This window comes from Toxorhynchites rutilus, chromosome 2 (assembly GCF_029784135.1).
Source record: "Toxorhynchites rutilus septentrionalis strain SRP chromosome 2, ASM2978413v1, whole genome shotgun sequence".
NCBI classification, from domain to species: domain Eukaryota; kingdom Metazoa; phylum Arthropoda; class Insecta; order Diptera; family Culicidae; genus Toxorhynchites; species Toxorhynchites rutilus.
Window position 1 is genome coordinate 82,797,808 of NC_073745.1, and position 19,592 is coordinate 82,817,399.

The 19,592-nt window shown below is 39.2% G+C and overlaps 1 protein-coding gene across 1 annotated transcript; it reads right to left on the reverse strand.

Annotated features, from left to right (window-relative positions):
• Positions 1-3,887: 3,887 nt before the first annotated feature.
• Positions 3,888-4,854, reverse strand: LOC129765878 (uncharacterized protein K02A2.6-like). Its single transcript, XM_055766316.1, has 2 exons — positions 3,984-4,854; positions 3,888-3,892 (listed from the first exon to the last, which is right to left on the reverse strand). The coding sequence occupies exons 1-2, from the start codon at positions 4,852-4,854 to the stop codon at positions 3,888-3,890; spliced, it is 876 nt and encodes a 291-aa protein (XP_055622291.1).
• Positions 4,855-19,592: the final 14,738 nt, after the last annotated feature.

Consider the following 19,592-nt stretch of genomic DNA (forward strand, 5'->3'; position numbering starts at 1 on the left):
TCCGAGAAACACTTACACATGTGCACGCGATGTTCAAATACCATTTTTTGTTGTATACGAACATGCTTTTCGCTAGTGTTGGATGTTCATCCCAAACATGCACAATGACATTTCTTTGAAGATTTTTTTTGTCTGTTATAGTGACTTTCAACACATTTTGGCTGGGTCGCAATTTTTTACTTCTATTTTTGGAAAAATGTCTGGAGTGAGAATTGAACTCGTGCCCTTTAACGTGAGAGGCAGATAGTCTCCTCAAACTTTGAAAAATACTTTTTCACAGAAACTAACTAGAAATTTAGTTCAAAGCCTCTGAGTTCATGCACATTTTGCAAGTCTGAATAAATAATCCATAGTTCTTTCCCGTGAGTAGAAATCATTCTCCGAATAGAAAAAAGCTTTCTATGAGATTTTTTTTTGCGTGCATGATGCCAATTTATGTCTGGGGAACCGAATGCACAGCGGGGCGACGTCATACAAATGCTGGCCAAATAAATAAATAAATTCCCAAACATTTGTTTTAGATGCATGTTTACAGGAGAGTTGGCACCTATTCTTGGTATTTTAACGTGGGTAACTGAACATCTCCGTCACGCTCTATTCAATTTTAGTACTTGTTCAAAATGCAAAAATTGTGCTCCTCTGGTCGAGTGGTTAGCGTCACACATTATCATGCCAGGGGTTCGGGTTCGATTCCCGTTCTGGTCGGTTGGTCGGTTTCGTCGAAGAAATTTTCTCCGACCTGTACTGTGGTCACGCGTATTCTAAAGCTTGCCCCTCAGTATGCCTTCAAAGCGTGTTATTTGGCATAGAAAAATTGACAAGTAATACTACGTTGAGACGGTGAAGTTCTTCTAGGAACGTTAGAGCCATTTAAGAAGAAGAAGAAGAAGAAGAAGAAGAGACTTGTTCAAAAAGCTAATAATAGCGGATGTTACATAAATTCAATTTATAAATGCGTGCACTAAATAATGATATCAATTGTGAGATGATGATGATGACCCACCTCATACCTCTACAAAGGTTTGAACTGGCCGATTTATCTAATAGATAATATTTATTTTTAACCAAATTAAGATATCAGTATTATAAAACCAAAGAGCGAACTGACTCTGTCGCAGGCATGAATTTCTATTAATCGAACATCATAAATAGGCAAAACCTTTAAAAGAAAAACAATGGTCCTATCCGTATCGATATTATCATAATGATAATCCCAACTTCAGAATCGAACCCAATATCTAAAAGTGTCTACTTAGAACATGATAGAGATCTGCCACATTCTGAAATACTCGATATAACCATCTTATAAAAAGATGGTTTACGACAATTCTGAATTAGCTATCCCCATTCCAGTTTCCACTCCAGACCCACATAAAAATTTCATTATGTATCAGTGTTCTGCTAGTGTTCCATTAACATAGTCCAGGCCCACCAAACGCGCGCGAGGCTCAAACTTTCGTAGACAACGCTTATTATTTTTTTTTACAATATACATTAACAAAACAACAACAAAAAAATCATCATCATCAGTACGAACATGGTAGTTTAACCTGTAAATAAATTTTATTAATTTTGATCAATTGAAAACATAAATGGATGATTTTACAAAACAGATTTTACGTGTGAAATACACATTTTCTTGAACTCTGCCATTGTTGCCGCACGCTTAATTTCTCTGGGCATCGAATTGAAGAAATTTATACCTTTATATAACAACGAGTTCTACGACCTACTAAACATAAAGTTGGGTGTTCTTGCATCATTCGTGTTTCTTGTATTGTATCTATGAACATCACTTCCTCTTTCAACTCGATCACACAAATATCGAGGCAGCATATCGTTTAAAATTTTGAAGATGAACACCATTGTCATGTAATAAATTCTCTGCCTCACAGGTAGCCACTGTAGCGCGTCCAACATCAAACTAGAGGAAGTGTATCTACTACATCTTAAAATCAAACATAAAGTAATGTTTTGTAAACGCTGCAATCTCGTTGCGTATTATTTGCAAGGAATAGGATCGACGAGCAAAAATCTATGTGCGGTGAAATCAATGATTTGTACAATTTAATTTTACTGTTTATTGTCAACTCCGCCTTGTCAACTTGTCAACAAAACGCCGTACTTCTTGGCAATCTTTTTGATGACATTATTGATGTGAGACTTGAAAGTTAACGTGTCATCAATAATAACTCCTAAGTATTTGATTTCATTCACGCGTTCTAATGTCTCACCATCTATTTCAAAATTTACGTCAATACTGGAGTTTGCTGCAGAAACGAGCATGTATTTTGTTTTGCCAACATTTAACTTAAATTGTTTAAATTTAAGCCACTGACCAGAGAATGCAAATCTTCGTCTATGTGTTCCGCGGTTTCTTTTATATCCTTAGCTGCGGTGAACAGGACAGTATCGTCCGCGAACAAATTAATGTCACAGTATCGTAAAACTCGTCGCAGATCATTTATGTATAAAATAAACAAAATGGGCCCTAAAACACTTCCCTGTGGCACCCCGAGTGAGTTGCCAATGGGATCGGAAACAGAATCATTGAAACGAGTCTTTTGAGTTCTATCGCACAAATAGCTTTCAAACCATTTGTACGCCATCCCTACAATTCCAATGCGCTTCAGTGTTTGTAACAAAAAGGGCCTAGAAATTGTTTCAAAAGCGCGTTTAAGATCCAGAAATACCCCAAATATAGTCTCTTTCGCCTCTATATTCTCCTTCCATTTTGCTAATACCAGATTCATCGCGGTTTCACTAGAGTGTCTCTCTCGACATCCCGACTGTTCTGGTATTAGCAAACTGTTATTATCTATAAAATGTATCAGCTGACCTTTCACAACAAGTTCTAACAGTTTCTCTAATATGTGCAGCAAGTTAATAGGGCGGTACTCTTCGGCTTTATGCGTTCCATTAACTTTAGGGATTGGAATCACAAGGGATTCCTTCCAAACCATTGGCACTTACCCAGTTCAAGAGTCATTTATCAGGTCCAGCAGATCGTGTCCAATGATGTGAAAGCAATCTTGAATCACTTTCGCGTTGATATTATCGGTACCAGCCGATTTTTGCAATGAAAAACAGATACCTTTCAACTCAACAAAAGTGATAGGTGAAAAACAATCTAATCTGCAATTGATAGTAATCGGCTGTATTATTTCGTCAGGTTCTCTGACCAACGCAATACTTTGGCTGATCAGCAGAACACTAATAACGAAATAACTGTTCAATTTCTCTGCAATAATTTGGTCTGACTTGGTTCTTCTGACCCTCCGAAAACTATGGAACGCGGTATACTATTTTTCGAATTTAATAATGTTTTTAATATTCTCCAAGACTACCTTTACTATTATTTTGATGTTCATCGATTTTCCTCTGTATATATTCACATCTAGTCTTTTTCAAGGCCCGTGAATATATGTTCCGCGCTAAGGTGTACATGTTCCAATGGTTTTCTGAATTAGTTCTCAAAAACTTTTTGTACTTTTTGTCTCTTTTGCGATTGAGATCCAAAATCAGATCCAAAGAGTACCAGCTGATCGAATTGTTCAAATCAATATGTTTTTCAACTACTAATTTATTCGTACACTCTCTCAAAATATTAGATAGAACTTTATCATTCAGATGTCCAGTCATTGCTACAAAATCCAGGCTTGCCGACACAAGCTGATGTAGGATCTTATACCAGGGAATTGATACGGTTTCACAAATAAACTTCACGGTATAAATTTTGAATTAAAGTTCAACACCTTTGTTCACATCCGTACGTGGCTATAGATACTTTCAAACTGAAGTCTCCCGCGCTCTGGCTTACACAATCTTGCTCGGGTTCCCTCTCTCTATTCTCCTAACAATAAATACAAGACTCTACAATCCCTCTCCTAGTCTACGGTAAAATAAAAAAAAATTAACGTGTTGATGTAGGAATTGTAAACAAAAATCATGAATACAGCAAAACATCAAATTACAAGTTATACCGCGATGGCATTTTCCGAGTTCTTGAAGGTCATTCCACTGGACCCAGCTCTCCATCTCCTGTTTGAGACATATCTCGATGATCCGCTCGATATTTATCAAGTTTTCCAGATACGTTGTTTTTAAGCATGACAGAGTCGCCGACCTCGATGATGTTTTTGCACGTCTGTGGTTATCAGCGTAGATTTTCCCTCTCATCTTTTTGATGGCATCAGTGTCCTTAACGCCCTGTTCTTGGCGCAACGCTGGTTCTGTCCTTAGAGATGGTAATAAATCCTTGACTGGGCGACCTGTGAGCAGTTCCAAAGGTGCTTTCTCTGTTACAGAATGCGGCGAGGTGTTGGACATGTACACGTAGTCCTTCAATGCCTTTCGCCAATCCGAATGAGTAGCTTTTCCAAGTCGCAGTGCTCTTAGGATACCTTGGTTTTGGCGCTCGACAAGGCCATTCATTTGTGGCCAATATGGTATCGTTCTAATGAGTCTAATATTTTTGGTTTTGCAGTAAAGAGCGAACTCCTCACATGAGAATGGCGGTCCATTATCGCAACGGATTGTTTCGGGATATGCTTGCTGGTTGAATATCTGTTCAAGAGCATCAATAGTTTTGGCAGCATTCGTGTTTCGCATTTCAATCACTTTTAAAAAACGACTGAAATAGTCTACGACAACTAAGAATATCGAACATTCTTTTGCAGAAAAGAAATCTATCGCTATGTCTTGCCATGCTCGATCCGGGATTTCCTTGCGAATCATTGGTTCCGGTGGTAACTGTCTGCTAACTGCTGTGCATCCAATACAACCTTGGATTCTATCCGAAGCATCCCTGTCCATACAGGGCCACCAAACTTTTTCTCGTAGGATTCTACGCATGGTTACGGCTCCCGGTATCCACGATGGGCGATATCTAGGGTTCGTTGTCTTAGCTTAACTGGTACCACAATCCTATCGTTCCGCACTAGAACACCTCCGATGACCCCCAACTCATTGCTAAACGCCTGATATCTGTACAGATTATTTGGCCATTCTCCGGTACCAAGTGCTTTCATAACAGCACCAAGCGTCTCGTCTGTTTTAGTCTCGTTTCGTATTTCCTCCTCCGCAATTACAGATGGGCCTTCTCCTACAGCAAATAAGAAATGCTAAGAATTTCCGTCAAACGAGGTACTCGATTCTGTGCACAGGCGTGACAAAATCTCAGAAATATTTCTAGATCCTGGCACATACTTTATTTTAAATGTATACGGTTGTAAACGGAGTGGCCATGACTCGGCACGTGAACATGCACGTTTACCAGTTCTGTGTTTTCCCTCGAAAATATACTCTAGTGTCTTATGGGCAGTGTAGATGGTGAAACGGAGACCAAAAAGATAAAAATAAAATTTCTCTACTGCCCATACCACAGCTAAAGCCTCTCTCTGTGTTTGTGGGTAGATTTTCTGAGCTGGAGTCAGTCCTTTTGACGCAAAACTTATGATCCTGGGTCTGTTGGAAGGGTCTCTTTGCACCAAGACGGCTCCCAATCCGACAGGTGATGCGTAAAGTTCAGTAGCATATTTAGGGTCAAAGAAGCCCAACCTACGAACATTGTTTGTTAATTCATTCCTTAAATCATCGAAAGCTCTATGTTGTTCATCAGAAAAGTACTCAGCCTCTCCCCTTACGTACTGACGCAAGGCTCCCGTTCGGCTGGATAGGTTTGGAATGGAATGACCAACAAAGTTTATCAATCCCAGAAAACTTCTGACCTCTTCTTTGGTTTCAGGTTTGCGAAAATTCTTAATTGCCGATACTTTTTCCTCAGACGGGCTTACCCCCAATGCACTGACCTTGAAGCCCAAAATTTCTAGTTCCGCTTTTCCGTATAGACATTTATCTGCGTTCAAAAGGACGTTGTTTGCTTGGAGCACTGCCATAACCTCATCCAAACGAGTATCATGTTCCAATTTTGTTTTTCCAGCTACTACTATATCGTCTATATATACAATTACTTTTTCGATACCTTTCAATATTTCCGCCATAATGCGCTGAAATATTTCAGGGGCACAGTTAATCCCAAACATTAACCGTTTGAACCGCATTAATCCCCTGCTAGTCATAAATGTAGTGACGCCGCGGGAGTCGGGATGGAGTTCTACATGGTGGAATGCCGAGGTAATATCCAAGCGAGTGAACACCCTACACCCTCTGAGTTTGTTCAAAAAAGTGTCTATCACCGGTAGAGGGTAATATTCTCGTTGTATTGCTTCATTAGGACGTCGCATATCGATACACAACGGGATGTCATTTTGTCCTTTAGGAATGACAACCATTGGTAAAATCCATTCTGGCGGTCCTATTGCTGGCTCGATTATATCATTACATAGCATTTCCTGAGTTTTATCATCTACTAACTTTTTCATTGGAATCGGGATTCTGAGATACGAAATCTTTTTCGGTGGTATATCCTGATTGATCGCTAACTTAACCTGAACGTTAGGGAACTTGGGGAATGGATTTTTCAATACATCTACGTGCATAACTTCGAGGCCGACCTTTAAGACCTTCAACTCCTCCGCAGTTCTTTTATAAATATAAAAACTATTCTACCTTAGCGATGTCTCTGGCCTAAGGACGACGTGGTAGATCTTCTTCCCACTCTTGTTCTTCGTAGAGCGTGTTAGCTTCTTCAGATTCTCGCTTCAGATAATTTCCATTCCTCGATGTCGGTTTCCACTCCCCTCTACACTTGCGGGCGAAGTGGCCCACGCGTCCATACGAGTTACATCGGGCATTTCGAGCATAGCACCTATCAGAATCGTTGAGGTGATTGAAGGATCCACATCGGCTACATTCCGGTTTCTTCTGCTTGGTTGCATTAGCAGGTCCAGGTCTACGCTGATATGGCTTAAACCTGGGTACCACCAATCTTTTAATCTGTCTCGCTCTCGTATCTTCCCACCGTTGTTTGACAGCGTTAATAGCTAAAGCTGATCCAAATGTTGAGTCGCCTTTCTCTACCTTTGATTTTCCTTTTTGCTCCATCAAAACCTCACAATTGATTGCGTAGTTCATCAGCTCGTCCAAGTTCATAACGTTCTCTAGGCCTTTATCTCTAACACGTTCATCCTTTGTTCCCATCGTAACCTGTTGCAATATTTCCTTCTCCTCCCGATCCATGAAATTGCAGCGAGTGGCTTGAGTGCGCAGTTTTAGTATGAACTGATTGAACGATTCGTCGGATGATTGACGTAGCGAACGAAAAATCTCCAGCTCAACACGATCATTTCTCTTACCAATGAAGAATTTATTTAGTCTCTTCACCGCATTGTCGAATTCCGGTTCTTCTTGTGGCATAAAAGGGACTTTTACTGGCTCTGGGAGGATTTCTTCTGGAACTGGTCTCAGATTGTAAATGATTCGTTGCAGTCCTCTACCACCCCAAGCCAACATCATAACTAGTTTTTCATGTTGTGATTGGATGCCTTTCAATTCGACAACGAGCTCAAATGACCTAAACCATTCCTCCCATTCTCTCCACAATCCTTGCGTATCAACAGAGTCGTTGAATGGATCCAACGCATAGTGATTTTTCTCGACATCATTCAAATGATCCACATTAATAACTGAATAATTTCTCTCAAAAAAAGCTCTAATTGCTTCTATTTACAACAATTGATGTAGAATGACTGAAATACCGATCCTTACATGAAACGAACAAATGCCTGGAAAATTCCTTCTTGTTCTTTGGTTCGATTAACAGCGTACTGGCTTGGTTTGCAACACGATCACACTTTTTTTTTGACGTATGTTTCTTTTGCAGATCTATTTGCTTTCGTTTACGAGCCGCTAGCGTGTTGAATTAGCGGAAATGCTACATATGTGATAGGTTATATATTCCTTAGCTCTGCTGCCGAACATTTTATAAGGTTGCTGGGCTACCGGAAAGTGCTTCGGGTATTTTCGTAATTGAGAGTTTAGTCGTTCTAAACCTCACACATTCGCATCTTTAATGTAATACGCTGACTGTACCAGCGAGCGCGCTTCGGCTTTTGTCGGTCTCGCATCTTTCCGCTCTATAACCGAACATTCAATATTGCGTCTAGACTAGCAGGTGCGCTTCGGATTTCGTCGGTCTCGCTTTCTGTAGCTCTACAGCCAAACATAATATTTTCGCGGCTGGACTAACGTGCGCTTCGATATTTTCGATCTCACTTTCTTTAGCTCTGCAGCCGAACATTTTGTAACACGGTTGGACTAGCAAGTGCGCTTCGATTCTCGTCGGTCTCGCTCTCTTTCGCTCTGCAGCCAAACATTTTGTTTTACGACTTGACTAGCATGTGCGCTTCGGTTTTCGTTGGTCTCGCATCTATTTCGCTCTTCAGCCGAACATTCAGTTTGTTTTTATAGCTGGACTAGCGTTTGCTCTTGGGCTTTCCCATCGATCTCGCTCTCTTTCGCTCTACAGCCAAACATTTTGTTTTACGGCTGGACTAGCATGTATGTTTCCGCTTTCGTTGGTCTCTCATCTATTTCGCTCTACAGCCGAACATTCAGTTGTTTTTTTTTACGGCTGGACTAATATTTGCTCTCGGGTTTTTCCATCGATCTCGCTCTCTTTAGCTCTGCAACTGAACATTTTGTTACACGGCTGGACTAGCAAGTGCGCTTCGATTCTCGTCGGTCTCGCTCTCTTTCGCTCTACAGCTAAACATTTTGTTTCACGCTTCGACTTTGTCGGTCTCGCTCTCTTTCGTTTTGCAGCCCACCATTTTGTTTTTCAGCTGGCAAAAATTCAGCACTTAGAAATTAATCCATATTTTCCCATCGCCTTTCCAACAACACCGTCACAAGGACTGAAATTCTTCGCTTCGTAAATAAATTAATTTAACACTTCTGCTCAATACCCGAAAAATACTTCATTATCACATGAATATACTTTTAAACACGAAGGGAACGTTAGAATTACCTGTCCTGTTTTAACGAATCCAATAATTTATTCGGTGCAACAAACTATTTCAGACGCCATTTCGAAAAAAAGAAAATTTAAACATACCTTTATAGATCCTACCGACTACGCCAAATTGTAGGATCTCATACCAGGGAATTGATACGGTTTCACAAATAAACTTCACGGTATAAATTTTGAATTAAAGTTCAATACCTTCATTCACATCCGTACGTGGCTATAGATACTTTCAAACTGAAGTCTCTCGCGCTCTGGCTTATACAATCTTGCTCGGGTTCCCTCTCTCTATTTTCCTAACAATAAATACAAGACTCTACAGCTGAGACATGGCTTCTTTAGAATATCGTTTCCAATATTTGATCTTTACTTTATTTCCATCACTGTCATGCTGTTCATTCTCAATGTAAACAAAAATTGTCTCATGGTCAGTTATTTTAATTTTGGCTTCGGTCTAAGAATGAACAGTAGCAAAATTTGAAAAGACGTGATCAATCAGAGTTCTACTATGTTTAGAAATTCTAGTAGCTTCAATAACCGTTTGTTTCAAGTTGAAATAATGCGATAATTGTTTCAATTGATTCGAATTTCGTGCATTGAACCAGTCAATATTAAAATCACCAGCAATTACATTTAATTTACTGCAATCAACGATATTTTCCCACCAGTTCTCCAAAATTTCAATAAATCGCTGGTCACTGGAACTAGGGGAATGGTATACAATTCCATAATTTCCCATCTGCATGCCCCTTTCAACTGAAATAGCCAAGAACCAATTATTTTCAACAGCTTCGTTTAACTGAATTTTGATATTAACTGATTCTTTTGCATAAATTGCAACACCTCCTGTGTGTTTAGAGTGCGACAAACAAAAAACAACTTTGTAACCCGGTATGTTGTACTTGTCAAATGATTCTTCATTAACTATGTGAGTTTCAGAAAGAAAAACCATCTGAGGACGCACGTTTTCTACAAGTAATCGCATTTCTGCGTAATTTGTACAAAGCCCAGCTATATTCAAATAGATTATTGCTAACTTACTTTCACATGTAGCTTTCCGAAATTGCTATTTAATTTGAAAAATGTTGCTTTTTTGCTTCTCCAGCAATCTCCGATATACAGGACACTGTGTACTATAAGTTGGATGATTTTCAACCAATTTCATTTTTGGTTCCTTTCTAACTTTCAAGCAATTTATACATTTCCATTCTGTTGATGAACACTCAGATGTTTTATGTTTTTTATTACATCTTGAACATGTTTGTTCTTTTTTGCAGTCGGTGCTCTTATGTCCAAATTCTCCACATTTGGAACATTGCAAAACATTAAAGGTTTCAATCACATTACATAGTACGAATACAAACAGTGAAGAACTCTGATATCAATTGACGCTTATTTTGTTCAGAACAGATGAAGAGGTATATTTTATCTGACCAAAATTTTAGACCCACTGTAATGATAGGAAAGCATTTTCTCCATGTCAACACACCAAACTACCATATGTTAAGTGGTGGTAGTGTGGTGTCCAATTCGTTTCTTCAACTCTACACACTGCCGTTGCTTGAGATGAAAACGCATGAAAAATTGTACAGCGTGTTTGAACATAATATGAAACATTGGGATTAAACAACGTATATCCAAACATAGTACGAATACAAACATGTCACATTTTCAAACACAGGTACGAAAAATACATGTTTGTGTGTAAACACAAAACTGCGAGAACAGCGTGAACATCGTTCATCTCGTATGCAGTGTTTTATGTGAAACACAGAAGACTGGTTGTGATGTTATGCTCTGTCCGAAACTAGACTTTCTTCGTGAACTGATCTTTCCACGATTTCCATATTATACGTATGAATCGTGATGACTCACACAAAGGTGAGGAAGATCAATAAGATTCACTCATTTTTTAGAATATATCTGATGAAGCGGTTGCTTGTCATACAATCATCAGAGACAAAGCACTCTGCATTGTCAGCTTGTATTGTATTGTAAAAAATCATCACACGCAGGAAGGAGTAGTCTTTTGGCTGGATTTGGCCTTGGCCGATTATGCCTAGAGATTACTGGAGGAGATGGAACGGCTGAAGATAAACGTTGTACCGAAAACAGCTAATTTTCCCAAAGTCCCTCAGTTGGGACCGATAAGAAAAAAATGAGCGAACCACAAACGGGGGATCCACTTCAATATTTCACGCAGAAACAGATAATCGCCAGGGTCACGGAACAGTTGGAAAACATGACGACATCCATCTGTTCATCGGCCATGGTTAATGTTCCGGCCAACTCTCGAGTAATGAGAGATGCAAGTCAATTAGACGAGGTGAAACGTGACATCGATATTGTCACATTTATTCAATTTGAAATTCATCTTCGGAAAACTACAAACACTTGAAAGCATTTAGATATTACTAAATATAAAAACAAGATGTGCATCGATGTGCACATCGTGTTACAACCCAATAAGCGAACTTTCTATTGCCTATCACTCACGAGTTTTTAACACAACATCAATGAATGATGTATCTTTCTAACAAAGTATTTCTACGAGAATGCATCATTTCGAACGAGTTGTACCCTACTCGACACAGGTATGTGTTGTTGTACGGTCGTAATGAAGATTACTTGTGATATTTTATAAGAAGCGTTTAACTCATTGAGAGTATCATGATAAATGAATGCCATATTAATTACCATATCACTATAGAAAAACAACCAACGATCAAACAATCCTATATCAATATTGATAAATTGATGTCGGCGTTTCATCGAAAGCAATTACATGAAGTCCATGCATCGAATGGCATCAAAGATGATATATTTCGCTGGGATATTTATTAAACTTAGATGATGACTGTATGAATATAATCAGAACCAATCATTGTAGATCATCGCTAAAACGAGTAGGGGATATCACATGACAGAATTATCCGGAACACTGAACACATGCGCCATGCGCAAATCAACAATAAGTTTTATTATCCATTCATGTACAATGTTCCTCCCACAGGTCAGATTCCAACAGATGTACTTCACCGCCAGAAAAGTGCCACAATAAAACTGGAAGTGAGGAAGATCGCATAAATAGCCATTCGACATTGACGAATATTAACTCAATCCACATTTAATTTCCTAATCTGTCACGGTTGATGTTTCGGTACGCCACTGCAAGATAGACACAATCATAAATTCGCATACCTCACGCCACTCTCCGCGTATGCGTATGCGTGTCTTGGGGGCACATTTCAACGTTCATTTTAGATTTCAAATTTGCAAACCGTCTTATTACCAATGCAAATGACTTGTTCCTGTCGTTACTTACGACTCTGCTGGGCTTAATTTGTGAAAAGCGACCGCGGCTCGTTTGTGCCTCGGGTATTACGTATGAAGATGCGTGGGTTGAGTCCAGGGCAAGAATGAGCTGCGATAATTCATTTTTATCTCAGCAATGACCGAGCATAATCTTTCTCCTGTCATTGAAAATTGAAACATTTTGCCTCTTTTGGCCAATTTAAAGATGTACGTACAATAACGCGAAAGATTACCATTAATTGCTCTGGTTTTACAATCAATCTATTGCTTTATTTTCACTCCAGTGACAGGATATATATTGTGCGGCTTGGGCGTTGTTATTATAATAACTTAACATCGATGGTCAATATTATCCACAAATTTTGTAAATGCTTTTTTTAGCTGTTTCTGATTTCACGATACACGAAAAAACAGCAACAAAAACATTTGCCCAACCCAGGTTCAATGATTTCATTGACTGAATTTCTCGACACAATATTTTACCGATAAAGTATTGCTTCCATCAACTACACCAACCACAGTGACCGGCACAAAAACGATGTACTCTCAGTACATGAAAGCCTTTGAACGAAACTTACCACTGTTAAAGAATTTGGGATTTTCATTAAGCTATGAGGTTTTGCATTGATGGCATTTATGTGGATTCCAGAATGCACATTGACACCACTGCCAGCTATAACTGTCTCACCTTATTATCTCATACCACAATTCGTACATATCCCCATCACAGCAACCTGACGAGCAAACCTTGAGCTCGGCCTAACAGCTGGTGTGAACACATCACACAGGAAATCGGCCCCCTTTCTAATTCCAGCCGCAGCATAAGTAAGATGTGTTACCGAATACCGGGGCAAGAAGTATACCCCACAGAGCTCGGTTATTCACATTAACGATCCTGCCAAGAGCTGGAATTTTCTGTTGCGCTTGACGGCGTTTATTAAGCATGGTGAGATAGTGGAATGAGTGTCTAAATATGTTTCGAAAAGTAAAATTCGTGAAAGTGAAAAACAATGACTGTCGCCAGAGCCCAACAAACTAAGACAGTTAATAGGTATGCTATTAAAGTCCTTCTTGAGCCAAAAGAATGTACGCGAGTGATATTTTTTTGACGTAGAACTACGTTTTTCAGGAAGGGTGCCAAATCAGAAAACAGGTCACATTTTTATGAAATAAAGTTAACGTTAATAATTATTTTCACTGCGAACGAATTCTCATGATTTGCATACCAATCGAATCGGAAGTTCTCTAAGATTTGTTTGATATGCTATACATTACAATTCGCTAATCTCTAAACGGTTCAAATTCATGAAAACTGGAAGAACTTCCTTTTTTCCCATACATTTGTTCTGCCGATTTGTGTGCTAACCCTACCCGTATATCGAATGCTTAGAACTCGAACATTTCTCACAGATCGGAAAGATGTTTGCATCAATTGATAGGAAATATTTCTACGCGTCTATCACAATTAATGAAATATTATTTTTTATGAGATGAACAATTGAATAACTGTAAAATGTCAAGCGTTATTTCAACGCCCTAACTGCCAAGGGTTAATTGGCCCGATTTATGGTTTCCCCAACGCAGACTGATTTAGAAGATGCACCTGTGGAAATCCGCTTTGCAAATATACATGCAAATCGGGGGTATTTTTGTTCCCACCGAGCTGTGTTTCCCTAACACGGACTTCAGAATTAATGTGCCTGGGAGAATCCGCTTTGCAAATACATGCAAATCGGGGGATTTTTTTTTGTGTTGTGTACTTTTGTACTCACTTGTCGTTGTGCAGACCGGAATATGTTTCCCTAAAACGTACTTTAAAACTGAGAAGCCAGGGAAAATCGTCATTTCAGATACTAGAAGTGAATGAACTTTCGCGGTTCGAGAATTACGTAAACATGAGATGTGCAATATTTTCAGAGGAAAATGTAAAATACAATGATCGTTTGACAATTCTTCTGTTCACATATTTTGGTAGTCCTTGGCATCATATCAAACATAAAAAAACGTTCTTCAAATTTGTTTGTAACGAAGAACATAATCTATTTCAAAAATTTCGATGCACTCTAAAATAATATTCGAAATAGGTAAACAAGTGGATTGCATAATATAATTGCGTAGTTCTATGTCGAAAATATGCGGTCGTGTCCAAGATACAACCCCTTATATTTTTTAATTTGCTTGTTGGATTTATGGATTATGTGATTCCCACATGTCACACGGTAGATGGATGTGATGAACCTTTTTTTATTCCGCGATGGATAAGAAAGGAAGCGGCTCCCGATGAGCGCGCTAGGTTCAATTGGAAGCGGATCGAGACGACTGCGTTGGGTTCAATTGAAAGCGGATCGAGACGACCGCGTTAGGTTCAATTGAAAGCGGATCGAGACGACCGCGTTGGGTTCAATTAAAAGCGAATCGAGACGACCACGTTAGGTTCGATTGAAAGCGGATCGAGACGATCGCGTTGTGTTCAACTGAAAGCGGATCGAGACGACCGCGTTGGGTTCAATTAAAAGCGAATCGAGACGACCGCGTTAGGGTCGATTGAAAGCGGATCGAGACGATCACGTTGTGCTCAACTGAAAGCGGATCGAGATGGCCGCGTTGGGTTCAACTAAAAGTGGATCGAGACGACCGCGTTAGGTTCAATTGAAAGCGGATCGAGACTACCACGCCATTTTCAAGTGAAAGCGGATCGAGACAACCGCGTCAGGCTCAATTGAAAGCGGATCGAGACGACCGCGTTGGGTTCAATTGAAAGCGGATCGAGACGATCTCATTGGGTTCAATTGAAAGCGGATCGAGACGACCGCATTAGGTTCAATTGAAAGCGGATCGAGACGACCGCGTTAGGTTGAATTACAAGCGGATCGAGATGACCGCACTTAATTTAATTAAAAATAGGTCAAGGCGACCGCGCTAGGTTCAATTGGAAGCGGATCGTGACGTCCGCGTTAAGTTTAATTGGAAGCGGATCAAGAAGACCGCGCTAGTTGAATTGGTTGAACTCGCGCTCCCGAATTCCAAAGTGACTTGAAAAAAATCTATGAGATTTTATCGATTCGTCCATATTTTGACGAAGACAACGGGGAAGACTGAAGAATGTTTGAAGATATGGAGAGTAGGAATATTTTGATTGTCAGTACACTAACAAAAACTGCGAAAAAAAAAAACCAAAATATCTAAGAGGAATCAGAAAAGACCCCAAACCGAAAGAAAATGAGACAGAATGTTGCACTTTAGACAGCAGTAATCCCGAAGGATGTTAGAATAACAAACACTGAAACAATAACTCAAAACAAAAAAAAAATCGAAAAAGAAGGAAAAAAGAAATAAGGACTCAGATATCTTTGTGGGAACATTGGCATTGATTCGTGGATCGTTTCGAAATCACTTTATCTTGGCAAAATCAAATAACCGGTAGAGTTCACTCAGGAATCTAGTTCACAAGGAATCTAAATTACGAGCCAAAAAGCGTGAAGATTACAGAAAATTTTGTTATATCGCCTTCGACCTAGATATGATGATTCTTGTACGTCAGGCTCGGGTGAAAGCAGAATCGTGGTTCAACCCTTGTAAGTATACCATGATGGAACAGAGAAATGGTATTTTGAAACCAGCTAGTTTGCAATTACGTTGGTAGAAGAATTACGTCAATGTTATGCGTGAAGAAAATGATTTAAAATAAAATGCTGTGAATGGAAGGCTGTGAACGGACATACGAACGCGAAGATTTAATTTTTCACTTGCATTACTTTTTCCAAAAATGTACACTTTCACGAGGAATTGAATTTCGAGCAGTTTGAAAATAAAATAAAAAATTGTCACTTATTTACAAAATTAACAACAAATTTCGCACAAATTACAACAAGTTTATAATTCGTAGGCAATCCTTAGTTTGAAATCTATCCAAACAACGTATTCAGCCAAGCTATTGCATGTGGAAATTTGAATCTCGCTCCACGCAGTAGCTGCTGGTAGCAGGTAGCTGCTCGTTCAAGCTCAATAAAACTCACATACTGCATATTCTTCGGTAGTTCTATTTTTCGTGCGATCAATCTACATAAGTTATCGTTTGGGTAACTGGTAAAAAAGCAGGGTAGTCCAGAATCGAAGCCCCAGTCCTATAAACCATGTAAAGGACTTCTGACTTTTTTGAAATGATGCTTTATTCTGTTGGAATAGCACGGTGGTTTCGATGCAAAACCGGCAGCAAATGTACAGGAATATTTCCATAACTCCTATTGACATTCTTTGTTTTAAAGAGGCTTTAAACTTTTCAGTTCATACGCCTCTAAACCCTTGACTCCTAACTTTTTATTCGTGTGAGTGGAATAATCATTTGAAACAGTCCTTTCTGATAAACAAAATCTAACATGAAATAAATTTGAAATGGAACAAGGGTGCAATCGAGGTGTTTACTTGGTAATTTTTAATTAAAAAATATTCAGGAATGTCCACGTGGACAACAGGGGGAGGGGTCCGGTCAATGTCCACGCTTGTCCACCAAGGGGTAGGGGAGAGTCTAAAATCGTGCTTTTTTGTGTCCACGTGGCCCCTTACTTCGCCATAACGCATTGAAACTCAAGAATTAGGGTGTATGGTGCATATATTAATAATGAGCGCTACTGCACAAGAAAAACGAATAAACTATCAACACCGATATGTTCCGTTTTTTCTAAATATAAAAATTGATTTATTTAAAATTTATAAATCTTTTATGATAACTACGGATTAGGAAGACCGCACAAAAAAGAACGATAACGATGATTTTGTTATAGAAGCGAAGCTCGAATCGGGACGACCGTGCAATAAAGAGGTTGAGTGGATAAAAAAATGCGAATCGGGAAGACCGTACAAATAAGTACTGCACGGTACGGCCTTATGGGTACAAAAGAAAATAATGAAGAGAAAACGTGGATCAGGACGACCACACAAAAAAAATGATAGCGATGATTTTGTTGTAGAAGCGCAGATCGGGACGACCGTTTGGTTACAAAAGAAAATGACGATGAAAACGTAGATGGAGACGACCACCCAAAAAATGATAACGATGGTTTTGTTATAGAAGCGCGGATCGGGACGACCATGCAATAAAGAGGTTGAATGGATAAAAACAAATGCGGATCGGGAAGACCGCACAAACAAGTACGGCTCGGGACGACCGTATGGAGGACAGAAATATAATGATGGACACGTGAACAGGGATGACCACACAAAACAAAAAAGATGAATTCAAATTATTCTAAGGAAAGTATGGATCGGGTCAATAAAATAATAGAAAGAGCAAACATTTACGGCTTGAGACAAAAATGTAAAAAAATGTTATAATATTAAAGATTTATTTCATGAACTCAAAATAATAAGCACATCTGCTACCACTGGTCCAAATTTCGTTGCTCGGGCTAAGAAATGGGAAGAAACGTACAGAAACCCCAAATGTGTCATTTTGATAGCATTTTATAACCAAATCCTCAGCGGAGTGAGTTTGATATTTAGACAATATATTCAATTATCTATAGAACTCCGTTTGTTTATTTAATCTTCGAACAAGTGCGGGCTTGAGACCAGAGAGAAAACGAGTGAAAATAATCTTGCGAATGATTATTTTGAAAAAGGAATGTCGGACGATTTTTTCTATTCAATTCTTTTTTTTCGGAGAAGAAAGAAGATGTGTGGCATGCCCAGTTCTGGTTCTGGCAGTTCTCCACCATCTTCTCACCAGGCAGTCACCGATCGGCTTCGGGCGGTTTCTGATTATCCCGCGGACGCTTATGGACACTCAAGTATGACCGTGGACCTGTTATAGTCAACGCGATGCAGTTTTCAATGTGGCGAAGTGTTTTATCGCGTGTGAACGCAAGCGTGGTTGCCAGGCGTGTTTCACAAATATGTTCACAACTGAACTTATCGAATTAAAAAAAATTGTAAGGGGTTGTATCTAGGACACGACCGCATATTTTCGTCGTAGAACTACGCAATTATATTATGAAACCCACTTATTTACCACTTCGAATATTATTTTAGAATGCATCGAAATTTTTGTAATGGATTATGTTCTTCGTTACAAATGAATTTGATGTACGTCCTTTTACGTTTGATATAATGCCTATGACTATCAAATATGTGAACGGAAAAATTGTCAAACGATCATTGTATTTTACATTTCCCTCTGAATTATTGCACATCTCATGTTAACGTAGCTCTCGAACCGCGAAAGTTCATTTACTCTAGTATCTGCAATGACGATTTTCCCAGGCTTCTCAGTTTAAAAGTATGTTTTAGGGAAACATATTTCGGTCTGCACAACGACAAGCGATTACTAAAGTACTCAACACCAAAAAATACCCCCGAATCGCATGTATTTGCAAAGCGGGTTCCCCCAGGCACATAAATTTTGAAGTCCGTGTTAGGGAAACACAGCTCAGTGGGGAAAAAATACCCCCGACTTGCATGTTTTTACAATGCGAAATCCCCCAGGCACATTGATTTTGAAGTCCGTGTTAGGAAAATACAGCTCGGAGGAAACAAAAATACCCCCGGATTGCATGTATTTGCAAAGTGGATTCCCCCAGGCACATTAATTTTGAAGTCCGTGTTAGAGAAGCACAGCTCAGTGGGGAAAAAATACCGCCGACTTGCATGTTTTGACAAAGCGGATTCCCCCAGGCACATTGATTTTGAAGTCCGTGTTAGGAAAATACAACTTGGTGGGAACAAAAATATCCCCGACTTGCATGTATATTTGAAAAGTGAATTTCCACACATACATCGATTTAGAAGTCTGTGTTGGGGAAACCATTAATCGGGCCAATCAAAACTAGGCAGTTAGGGCTTTTAGATAATGCCTAACATTTTACAGTTATTCGAACAATTGATCTCGTGAAAAATAAAATTTTATTAATTGTGATAGACGAGTAGAAATATTTCCTATCAATTGATGCAATCATTTTTCCGATATGTTTCGAAATACGGGTAGGGTTAGCACACAAATCGGTTGAACGAATGTATGGGAAAAAAGGAAAAGTTCTTCCAGTTTTCATGAATTTACACCGTTCAAAGATAAGTGAATAGCAATGTATAGCATATCAAACAAATAATAGAGAACTTCCGATTCGATTGATATGCAAATCATGAGAATTAGTTCACTGCGAAAATAAAGGGTGTGTCACATCAAATTGCATCACGGAGAAAACGCTGTAGAAATTCGCCCAGTAGACCGATCCATTTGAAAATTTTAGACAGTAAAATAAAAACTATTAAACAACTTTTGGCATTTTCTTTTTATTCATACTTCGAGCCCAAGCCCGTATGCTCGCACCTTCCTCTTTACCCCGTTCATAAGGTTCTG

What these genes read in the sequence shown, in the direction of transcription:
- LOC129765878 (XM_055766316.1), bottom strand. Translation starts at nt 4,854, where the DNA reads ATGCGTAGAATCCTACGAGAAAAAGTTTGGTGGCCCTGTATGGACAGG.